The sequence below is a fragment of the Crocuta crocuta genome, unplaced genomic scaffold, assembly GCF_008692635.1.
Source record: "Crocuta crocuta isolate KB4526 unplaced genomic scaffold, BGI_CrCroc_1.0 scaffold273, whole genome shotgun sequence".
NCBI lineage: Eukaryota > Metazoa > Chordata > Mammalia > Carnivora > Hyaenidae > Crocuta > Crocuta crocuta.
In genome coordinates this window covers 1,388,552-1,399,849 of record NW_027529425.1, presented here as the reverse complement: position 1 = coordinate 1,399,849, position 11,298 = coordinate 1,388,552, and the positions used below count along the sequence as shown (strand labels likewise).

Here is an 11,298-nt window from a genome sequence, read left to right as displayed (position 1 = left end):
ACAGAGCCCGACGCGGGGCTCGAACCCACGAACCGCGAGATCATGACGGAAGCGAAAGTCGGACACTCAACCGACTAAGCCACCCAGGCGCCCCTAAAAAAATTTTTTTTTTAATTTTTTAAATGTTTGTTTATTTTGAGGCAGAGCACGCGCAAGCAAGGGAGAGGCAGAGAGAGAAGGAGAGAGAGATCCCAAGCAGGCTCCACGCTGTCACTGCAGAGCCTGATGCGGGGCTCGAATCCGCAAGCCGTGAGAGATCATGACCTGAGCTGAAATCCAAGAGTCAGACGCTTACCCAATTGAGCCACTTAGCCACCCACTTTTAAATTTTTTTAATGAAGAACGTACTCTCCTGGACACTTAGTGACCATAAACAGTTGTGTTCCTTACATACTTACCAAGCACCTACTACGTGCCAAGCATTTAGGCACCGGGGAGAGAAATGTGAACAAGATAAGTGGAAAATGTCTGTCCCAGCCAAGGCAGAGACCAGGTGAAGGAAGTGAGTTCAGTGTAATGAATGTTCCCTGAAGGGTTCTCTGTGGAGAAGGTTCAGTCAGGAAGAGGTAGTGCTGGGGTAGGGGAAGGTGGCCGCAGTTTCAAATCAGCCGTCAGAGAGGGCCTCGCTGCGAAGGTGGCGTTGGAACACAGACTTACACAGGGCAGTGGCAAGAGGTCCCCATGCAGGCAGCTGGGGATGGAGCTTAGGAGGCCTGAGGCCTGTGTGCCCCAGGATCAGCCACAGGTCTAGCAAGGGAGACAGACCCCCCTACATGGGTGGACCGTGGCTGGGTGTTACCCTGAGGGAGCTGTCATTTCATGAATACCTACTATGTGCCAGGCATGGCATATCATCTTATTTTACCCTCTTAACGCCTCCAGGGACAGGATTCCTGTTCCCATTTTGCAGATGTGGACATTGAGGTTCAGAGAGCGTGAGCAGGGTTTGCCAAATGGAACAGGGGTGGGCAGAGCTGGGCAGGCAGGGGTGGGGGTGAGAGGACTGCCTATGGGGTACACAAGGCTCACTGCAGGCTCAGTGGGCTTCTCTGAAGTTCAGCAGCATGGCCTGAGAAGGGGGTGGGGAGGTGCGGTCAGTGCTGGGCCCAGTTCTGGGGGTGTACCCAGCTGTACCTGCCTTTACCCCCACAGCCCGNTATCCTGACAACCAGAGCTCTGGGTGTGGAAGGCTGTCTGCTGCGTGCTGGGCTGGTACCACCTGCATTTTGTCTTCACAAAATGCCCCCATCCTTCCTGGGGGCCGCTCTACCTATGAGGAAACTGAGGCGCAGGTGATGAGCAGCCGACAGGGCGCAGGGTTGGCACACCCCACGCGGGGAAGGAAGCGGCATTGGAAGTTGGGAAGCGCTACCCGCCCACGGGATTGGCTGGGGGCCTGGTCTGGGATCAGAAGCAGGGCTGACTTGGGGTCCCTTCCTCTCTCAGGCCAGGAGCTGAGCGGCCATGGCTTACCACAGCTTCCTCGTGGAGCCCATCAGCTGCCACGCCTGGAACAAGGACCGCACCCGTGAGTGCCCGAGGACCGAGGGGGGAGGGGCGGGAGCCCTCCGGCCTGTGGCTCTGGGGACTGGCTGTCCTCCGCTTCGTCTCCGTCTCCGGTCCTGGTGTAAGAGCGGATGGAGGTGGAGCTTGCAGGGTGGAGGTGACGGCACAGCCCTGCACCTGCTGCAGGTGCCGCTTGGGCTCCCAGGCTGGGGGTGATAGGTGAAGACAGCCTGCAGTGACATGAGTGGTGAAGAAAAACACGCAGGAGGAGGGGAAAGCATGACAGGCAGATGCGCTGGTTTAGAAAAGACGGCTGGGAGGAGGAGACATGTGCACAGAGACACAGAGGAGGCTAGGGAGCCAGCCATGCTGAGGCCCCAAGGCAGGAGCACCAAGGACCCCAGGGCTGGAGCTGGGGAGCAGAGGGCAGTAGCGGGGGGAGGGGAGAGCTCCCAGAGGTCATGAGACCACTGTGGGGGTGCCTGGGGGTAGTGGGTACAGGTAAAGGATGGCTATCCCCTGGGGAGGGGTCACAAGGTGTTTCAGGGAACCTCCCACCATGGCATTGAAGGACGAGGTATTTCCCAGGTGGCCTGTGAAGGGTGTTCCTGGTAGAGGGGAGTCATGAGAGAAGGGGGAACCCGGACACACATGCCTCCTCACTCCCCTTCCCTCCCCTCTTCTCCTACAGAAATTGCCATCTGCCCCAACAACCACGAGGTGCACATCTATGAGAAGAGTGGGGCCAAGTGGGTCAAGGTACACGAGCTCAAGGAGCACAATGGGCAGGTGACAGGTGCGTCAGACTGACTATGGTCACTCTCCTGAAAGGAGGCAGGGGGATGGGACAGGACCAGCTAGGGCCATTCTCCCAGTCATTGTGTTAGGTAGGACAGTTCGGGTTGCAAGCAACACAACCCTAATTCAAACTGGCTTAGAAGGGATCACATTGCCTCATATTACTGAAAACCTCAAAGAGGTTTCTGGGCTTCAGGAAAGGCTCGATCCAGCAGCTCAGCTCAGAGTTACAAAGGACCCATTTATTTTCTGTTTCTTGGATTTCCATGTTTGGTGATATTTTGGAGAGCTGTTAACACTCTCAAGAAGTTCTAGTAGCATCCCCTGGAGCACCTTTCATCCAGATTGTGTCTTCTAATCCCCTCCTCCATGGTGCTGTAGAGCCACCTCTGTAGGACGGCTTCAGCCCAGTGTTCCTCCTCGCCCCACAGGCATCGATTGGGCCCCCGAGAGTAACCGGATTGTGACCTGCGGCACAGACCGCAACGCCTATGTGTGGACGTTGAAGGGCCGCACGTGGAAGCCCACGCTGGTCATTCTGCGGATCAACCGAGCTGCCCGCTGTGTGCGCTGGGCCCCCAACGAGAACAAGTTTGCTGTGGGTAGTGGCTCCCGTGTCATCTCCATCTGCTATTTTGAGCAGGAAAATGACTGGTGGGTACTTGGGAGGGTTGGGAGTGGGTTGGGGGGAACTCTGGGGGCTGCAGACTAACAGGCAGTGGGGCTGGTATTCCAGGAAGCACTGGGTGGTGTGTCAGGAGTCCTGTTCACGTGACCCTCATGAAGTAGGGCCTCACAGGCGAGGGGCACCCCCCCAGCCTTGTCCTGGTGATGAGGGCACAGACTGCATCACGACTGCTCGGTGGGCATGTGTAAAGCCCTGCCTACATACTGGCACTGACTTCCTGACAGCCCCCTGGACTGGGCATCTGTCGTCCCCACTTTACAGATGAGTAAAGGAAGGCTCTGAGGCAAAGTCACTTGCCCAAGATGTCCAGCCTGTCTGTCATGCTCCAGGGCCACGTTGTAGCCCTGGACCTCTTCCCCTGGGTCCCTGAGGGCAGAGGCGAGGCTGGAATCTGGGAGACCTGAGATCACACTGCACCCCAGCCAGCCGGCTGCTGTAACTCCACTGAGCCTGCTCCCAGGTTGTCATGCGGTTTATTTTTATTTTTATTTTTTTTTGAGAGCGAGACAGAGCACAAGTGGGGTAGGGGCAGAGAGGGAAACCGATTCCAAGAGAGAGGGAGACACAGAATCCAAAGCAGGCTCTAGGCACTCTCAGCACAGGGCCCAATGTGGGGCTCAAACTCATGGACCTCAAGATCATGACCTGAGCTCAAGTTGGATGCTTAACTGACTGAGCCACCTAGGTTGTCATGGGGCTTAAAGGAGATCAGGGATAGAAGTCCGACCCTGGAGGACACTCAGCACATCACTGGCCTGATCCGGGCCCAGGCAGGCTGGTAGGCTGGCAGCGTCCAGGCCTCTCCCTCATGGACCTTGCCAGGGGGTGGGGGACGTGGGAAGGTGGAGTCCAGGGGCACAGAGGCCGTGGGTGCTGAGCTTGCCTGTCTCCCCCCTACCCCCATCTGTTGTGTCCAGGTGGGTGTGCAAGCACATCAAGAAGCCCATCCGCTCCACGGTCCTCAGCCTGGACTGGCACCCCAACAATGTGCTCCTGGCCGCGGGCTCCTGCGACTTCAAGTGCCGGTAAGCGGGTGGGATCTGGATGTCAACGTGGGAACTAGGATCAGAGAGAGGGTGGAGGGAGGCCTATGCCCCGTGTCCCAGACCAGCTCTGCCGGCTCACTCAGGGCCTCAGCCTGGCTTCCAAGAGGTTTTGCTTTTCGAGAAGGGTCATCGCTGGGTCCTGTCTCCAGCCCTTGGAGAGTCTTGCAGGATGCATCCCTTGTTGCCTCTCGGGGTCAGCAAGGACTCTGCTGGGCCTTCCTCTTCTGCTTATTAGAGCCCTCCTCCTTCGGTTTCCTTGTCTTTCATCTGGAGGACAATGACTGAGCAGCTGAGACAAACTCCTGCTCTCTTATCTTGGGCCTGGAATGTAGCCTCCGGTGGCTACTGGTGGTTTGTCACTTCTGGGCCCAGAGCCCGGGTCTCCTGAGGCCTCTGGCTCCCAACTCCAGGCACATGGCTGCAGCAGACTCCGGAGGCCCCTTTGGAGGCCCCTGACACAGAGGGAACGTCCTGATGAGGCTCTGTTGGGTGGCGGGGGGAGCTGGTTCGCTGGCACCATGACCTGTCAGGTGGACCCCCTGTTGGCCCTCAGAAAGCGGGGCTGCTTTCACCTACAGAGCAGGGAGGAGGAGAGGCATCCACAGGGGCCAGCGTGATGGGGACCAGGACACCCTGGGGGCCGTGTCAGCCATACACGGTCAATCCTCCGATGAGGGCCCAAGGGCCCTGGGAGTTACAGACACAGAGCCGGGACTCACCCTCACTGAGGCCCAGACGCATCCAAGCATGAAGATGCAGGGCATGAAAAGCTGGCTGTGGCACCCACAAGCCCCTAGCTGGGTACTGACCTCAGCAGGCCAATTTGCGACAGGGAGTCCCTGGTCAGTCCCTCCCAGACCCCCAGTCACCCAGGTTTTGTTTCTCCTGGTCTCTCCTGGCAGGATCTTCTCAGCCTACATCAAGGAGGTGGAGGAGCGGCCAGCACCCACCCCTTGGGGCTCCAAAATGCCGTTTGGGGAGCTCATGTTTGAGTCCACCAGTAGCTGTGGCTGGGTGCATGGCGTCTGCTTCTCGGCCAGTGGCAGCCGTGTGGCCTGGGTCAGCCATGACAGCACCGTGTGCCTGGCTGATGCCGACAAGAAAATGGCGTGAGTACAGGCCAGCAGAGTGGGGGGCAATGGAGGCACAGAGCAGGCAGGGGCAGAGTGGCTGACCTCTCTCTCTCTCTCTTTCTCTCTCTCTCAGCGTCGCAACTCTGGCCTCTGAAACATTGCCGCTGTTGGCCCTGACCTTCATCACTGAGAACAGTCTGGTGGCAGCGGTAAGGCAGGGAGGGGAGCGGTGCTAGTGAGAACAGGTCTCCCAGACATGGCCAAGCAGCCCTCCACTGGCCTCCCCCTGACCTCCTCCTTCCTTCCTCCAGCCAGCCAGCCAGCCAGCCATCAATCTGTGGTCAGAATGGGCTGGTTAGGCCACAATAACAGCGCCCGGTTGCTATGACTTAACACAGTGTGCGTGTTGTGAGGGGCCCTGCCCGGTGCAGGTGAACACTTTGTCTCCACCACGCTCTCCCCTGCCTTGGAGGGAGAAGGGCAAAGTGGAGAATCACGTCCTGGACCCTGAGGTTTCTGCTTACATCTCACGGGCCAGTGGAAATTACAGGGTCACGCCTAACTCAGTAGGTGTGTGGCAGCCATACAGTCGAACCATGCATCCAGAAGCATACTGCCCTCCCTCCCTCCTTCCTTCCTTCTGGCCACTTATCCATCAAGTCCCCTATCTGCCCTCAGCAAATATATTTGGGTCCCAGAGGGGGACCGGGCCTATTCTGCCTACAGAAGCATCCAGTCCCAGAGAGGGTATGGCTACTTGGGCAGGGCAAAAAGTCCCTGGGTTTCCAGGGGAGTCCCAGACAAGCTTTCTCGACTGTTCACTGGCCTTGCTGGGGGAAGAGGCCACCCCTAGATGCTCACCCCCAACATCCAGTCCCTGTTGTGTACCTGGGGTCCGCCCGGCTGTGTCTCTGAGCTGGCACTGGCTTCCCACTGGCTCCACCAGAGTCCCCCACGCTCCCGACCCCTGGCCAGACACCCCCCCCCCGCCCCCCGCCGTGTCAGGTCTTGCCTCCAGCCGTGGATCCCCATGCTTCAAGTGGGGGTGCTGTGCCAGCCCTCAGCCAGTGCTCCAATGGCACCCCCACCCTGCTGCAGGGCCACGACTGTTTCCCGGTGCTGTTTACCTACGATAGCGCCACAGGGACGCTGAGCTTCGGCGGGCGGCTGGACGNGGCTGCTGGCTCAGGCCTGGACTCACTGCACAAGAACAGTGTGAGGTGAGGGTGGGGCCGACCTGGACTCTCCCCCGAGCAGGGTCAAGGTGGGGGCCCTGATTTAGGGAGCAGGGTAACCTCTAGGTTGCACAAAACTAGCATCAGGTGGGGACAGAGCAGTCCGTGTGCTCTACATTTTTAGTCCTGGCTATGTGGGGACCGTCGTAGCAGCTCCCTGGGATGGCCCCAGCCTGAGGCTGCCACCTCCCTGAGGAATCAGGAGGGAGCCAGAGACCTACCACAACTCCCAAATCCTGCAAGCCACAAAGGTCTGCCCCACAGTAAACCGGGGAGAAGTGTGGCCGGTTAAACCCTCCCATAGCCACCAGGTCCGGTGTCCTTTTCAGACTCAACCTGTGTCCCCTTTCAGAGATGTGTCTTCCCAGCCCTACATTTTGGTTTTTCCCCATCCAGCCACAGTCCTGCCACTCTGTACCCTCCCCCCACACATATGACACAGGCCCTGCCCAGGCTTCTGCACGTCCTGTTCCACTTGCCTGGGTTTCCCTCGGCTCCGTGTGCACTTCTCCTCAAAGCAGACTCACAAGCCCCATCCTCTGTGACCCTTCACAGCCCACCTCCCAGGCTCTCTGCCAGGCACCCCAACAGCACACCCCTGCGGGTCTCACTGGAAACAGCTGCCCCAGGAGGGTGGGAGCTCCGGGAGGGCAGGCGGGCTCCAGTCCAGCAGGACACAGGCCGGGACCCATCAAGCCCTTGTCCTCTTTGCAGCCAGATCTCGGTGCTCACCGGGGGAAAGGCCAAGTGCTCCCAGTTCTGCACCACAGGCATGGACGGTGGCATGAGCATCTGGGACGTGAAGGTGAGGCCTGTCCCAGTGTGGCCCTTCCTCCCCCTCCGCACTGGAACGTCCCATTCATTCCTACAGAAGGGCACTCCTTTGGGACTACGGGAGCAATGAGGGGCACTCTCTGGGGCATCTCCCTTTAGGGCTGGGATGAGGGAGGGCAAGGTCCCTGCGGGTGGGGTGTGTCAGGACCACTGAGAACCGGCCTGTTCTGCTTGTCTCCTTTCAGAGCCTGGAATCAGCTTTGAAGGACCTCAAGATCAAATGACCTGGGAGGAATATGTTGCCCTCATCTCAGCTGCTAGGGGAGGGGGTCAGGGAGGCTAAGGGTTGCTTTGCTAAATGTTTCTAGGGTACCAGTTTGGGTCCTCATGGGGACTGTGCTCCATCCAGCAGTGGGGGTGGGGGGTGGGGGGGGGGAAGCTTTTCTTACCTATTCGAGGAACATATGCCTTTTTCTTAAAGAAATGCTTTCATTTATTGTTAAAAACAAATGTTCCCAAAGCACTGTGCTGGTCATGAACTGCTTCAGAAACATGGAGGGAATAAAAAATTAATCATACACCTGGTCTCAGTGTCTGGGAGAAGCTGATTTTCACATGGGCACAGGTAGGTTATTTTTCCTTGCCAGAAAATTTGATCTTTAAACCCAAGAGCCTTCCCCTAAATGGTTCCTTTCCCTGCAGTCCAGCCAGGGGGCTGCCGGAAGCAGGTGTCCCTCCTGTCATTCAGTAGTCAGATTCCCAGACCAGCAGTTGCACATTCCAGCGGGTTCTGTGCTTTAATGGAAAAATATTTCTCTACTTGACGTTCATAGTTGGTTTCTGATATATGCACATCATTTCCTAAAACAGTTTTTTTCCTATTCCTGTTTCACTCAGAGGGCCTGTTTTAACACGTGCTCCTTAGTTTCCTATTCCCGGCTTTCTCTTAGTCTAGGCTGGGTAAAATGGATTACAGCAACAGATCCAAATTGTGAACTCCCCTTACATTTGCAGAAAAATGGTACCTCAAGATGCCTTCTCCCAGAGACTGTTCTAGGCCCGTCCCTCAGGATAGCCTCCTCAGTCACAAGAGGCCCATGGATCTTTTTAAAATCACAAGGAGACGGACATTCTAAGATCCCAGGAGACAGACCACACAACTCCTCTTATTCTATGAAGTGCAATGCCAAGGTCCTCCCAGCCAGTACACCAGCCCTCTATAAAGTGAGCTTCTGTTCCTGACTTGACAGTTTTTGGGCCCTGGAAGGCCAGGGAAATGTTCAAATACCTTTATAGCTCATCTCAGGGCTGGAAACATGGCCCCAGAATATCAGTGTTGCTCTGAGACCCTAAGGAGCAAGGCTCCCCATACTCTTAGAAAAAGATGGACAGCAAGCGTGCTCATTTGGCTGCCGAGGCCTTGAGCAGAGGCTTTGCAGATGTCAACTGTCTGCTCTCATTACAGACACAGGTCTTGGCTTAAAGCTGACAGGCTCAGGGTGCCTGGGTGACTCAGTCAGTTAAGTATTGGACTCGACTTCTGACAGTGCAGGGCCCACTAGCGATTCTTTCTCTCCCTTTCTGCCCCACCCTTGCTCACATGCTCTCTTTCTCACAAAATAAACACTAAAAAAAAAAAAAACCACCAAAAACTGATAGGGTCAGTAATTTGCTTCTAACAAAAAGGAAAAGGCATTATATGACACTGCCAGTTAGAATTAGGATTGGCTCCTCAAAGGGTGGCCAAAGCACTTGTGGCAAGTGGGCAGTCCCATCAGGGAAGGAGGGGATCTGGCCCCCGTTCTGTGATGTGCGCATCACCAGTGGATAGCAGGACCACTGGCCAGGCTTGCTGAGGACAGTGGAGGGGACAAGCTCATAGTCTGGTGGGGGAGGGAGATGATGACAACCCAGTGTTGGGGGGTAGGGAGAGAAGGTGGCAGAGAAAGAAAAGGGGTTGGGGCTGAAGGAAGGTTCCAGGCAAGTAATAACATACAAGAAGTGTTGTGGGCAAGGGTTTGACCCTTCTAGGAGTCAGAGGACTGATGGGGTTCAGGACAGGGATGAGGTGGGTGGGTAAGGCTGAGAAGGTCCCCAAAGATCAGCTTCTGGAGGCCCTTGGCATCCTGGGGAACGAGGCCCCTAGAACTGGGCAGAGACCTGAGGTTGCTGCTGCAGTTATGTGGGTGTGCGATGATGTGGGAACAAAACTGGCCCTGAGGACCAAAAGAATGCAGGGGAGGAGGGACAGGGAGGAGCTGGGGTGACCTGGGGTGACCTGGGTGAGTAGTAGAGGACACAACTGGGAGAATCCTAACACACAAGAGTCTGTGTCTCACCTTGGGAGGAAGGCTTTGTTATCCCTTTTAAGAGAAAACTGAATGCCAGAGAAAAGTTACCTCTTCAAGGTCTCACAGGCAGGAGGCAGCAGAGCCAGGATCCAAGCTCAGGCCGGACTTCCAAGCCCTGAGGGGCATCTGCTGAAATGTACTCGATGTGGTCAGGTCTCTAGCTGAGCCAGGAAGGAAATGCTTCAAGCCAGAACTCTTGGCAGCACGTCACCAAGGCACGCAGGTGAGATCTGTACAACCTCTTGTGGGCCTGCAGCCACCAGGAAGTCCCTGCCTCCAGCCTCACACCAGGTCCTACAGGAACAGTCCTAGGCACACAGGGAGCCTTGCTGGCCAAACTCAGCCTCTTCATGCCGGCCACTCCTGCAAATCTCCAGCTTCCAGAACGTTAGAAGTTACCTCCTACCACCCTGTGTGGCTCTAGTCCTGCTGGCTGGTGCCCCCTGGAGCCAACGACAGAGCACTGTCTGTGCACCTTGCACCTTCCTCCATCTTATCCAAAAACCTGATTTGCAAGGTACAGACCTGAACCTGAGCGAAGGCAGGACCTCCAGGGGAGGGGGAGGTGCTCTGGCAAACCGGAGGTAATTCTCGCTCCTCAGGTCCAAGGGCAGAGGGATCTCTGCAGGCCAGGGTGAGCTGCAGATGCTGGCGGCTGTGGTGTCCCTGCTAGGGCTCCTGGGGCTGTTGACCTCTAGTATGATTGAGCCCAGGGGGCGTGGGAGGAGTCCCTGGAAGTCAGGGGCCCGATTCCATCTCTCCCGCTAAATCCCTCTTTCTGACCTCAAGCCAAACCCCTGCTTGGCACAAGTTATTGACCTCTCAGGATCATACGCAAAGGATGCTGTTCACAAGGTGGAGCGCCCCTCACGAAGGGGTGCGGAAGAAGGGACAGGCACAGTGGCCAATTCTGCAGGTAGCTCACATGACTGCTAAGCCTATTTCCCTGCCGCCACCTCCACCACCCGGGGTGGTTAACGATGGGATGAGGCAATGCCTGGCAGTCACGCGGGTGCTGGGACGCTTCCTTCCAGCACTGAGATCCTGAGACTGTCGCCAGAGCAGGGGCACCTGGAGGGCAGGGCGGAGAGGTGCAGTGCTGCTGTCGGCTTGCTGAGGACCATGGACGGCGTCCTGGCCACTCCAGCTTGAGGTCCGCCACAGTTGAGTTAAGGGAAGGGAGAAGCTGGCTCTGTCCTGAGGTCTCTCCTAGCTCAGAGGCCCAGGGACCAGTCCCCACACTCTGCTGGTTGCCACCTGAATCTTGCAGGGCAGACCAGGCTGACAGCAACACCATGACCTGTTGGGTGAAAATGGTCCAAGCACGGGGGCCCAAAAACGGATCACAGAACAAGGGTTACGATAATGTCAAGTTTAATCTGCCAAATATACAAGTTGGACTCATGGAGCACGTTCTGCCTGGGTGCTACACAGTAAACAGAGGTTTCTTGAAATGATCAATGGGCAAGGTTAAGAATGGGTCCTGGCTCTGGCCAGGGTGAGGAATGGGGCAGGGAAGGGCAGAAGGGCCTGGCTGGGGACGAGCCATGACCCTCAGGGACCCAGGGACACAGGATCCTGGACGACAGTCCCTCTGAGTGAGCACCCAGGCAACACAGACTGGAGCTGGCTGTTGCAAACACTTCAGCAGCCGCCCCTCTGTACAACCAGCCCCTACCGTGCAATCTATGGGACAAACGGAAGCTCTTCTTACCCCACCTCCCAGACTCCCCCAACAAGAGTTCTGAATTCTAAAAACAGCAAAAACATTCGAATGGTTACATATGAAATGCTGTCCCGCATCTTTCTGTCTCGAAGATGGCAGCT

General features: G+C 56.7%; 1 protein-coding gene across 1 annotated transcript; it reads left to right on the top strand.

Moving 5' to 3' along the window:
* Nucleotides 1–1,440: 1,440 nt before the first annotated feature.
* On the top strand, nucleotides 1,441–7,698 carry ARPC1B (actin related protein 2/3 complex subunit 1B). Its single transcript, XM_077758712.1, has 9 exons — nucleotides 1,441–1,528; nucleotides 2,198–2,302; nucleotides 2,736–2,958; nucleotides 3,910–4,017; nucleotides 4,941–5,147; nucleotides 5,245–5,320; nucleotides 6,210–6,331; nucleotides 7,061–7,151; nucleotides 7,366–7,698. Exons 1-9 carry the CDS (start codon nucleotides 1,465–1,467, stop codon nucleotides 7,402–7,404), a joined length of 1,035 nt encoding a protein of 344 aa, XP_077614838.1. The 5' UTR covers nucleotides 1,441–1,464; the 3' UTR covers nucleotides 7,405–7,698.
* The last annotated feature ends 3,600 nt before the right edge of the window (nucleotides 7,699–11,298 follow it).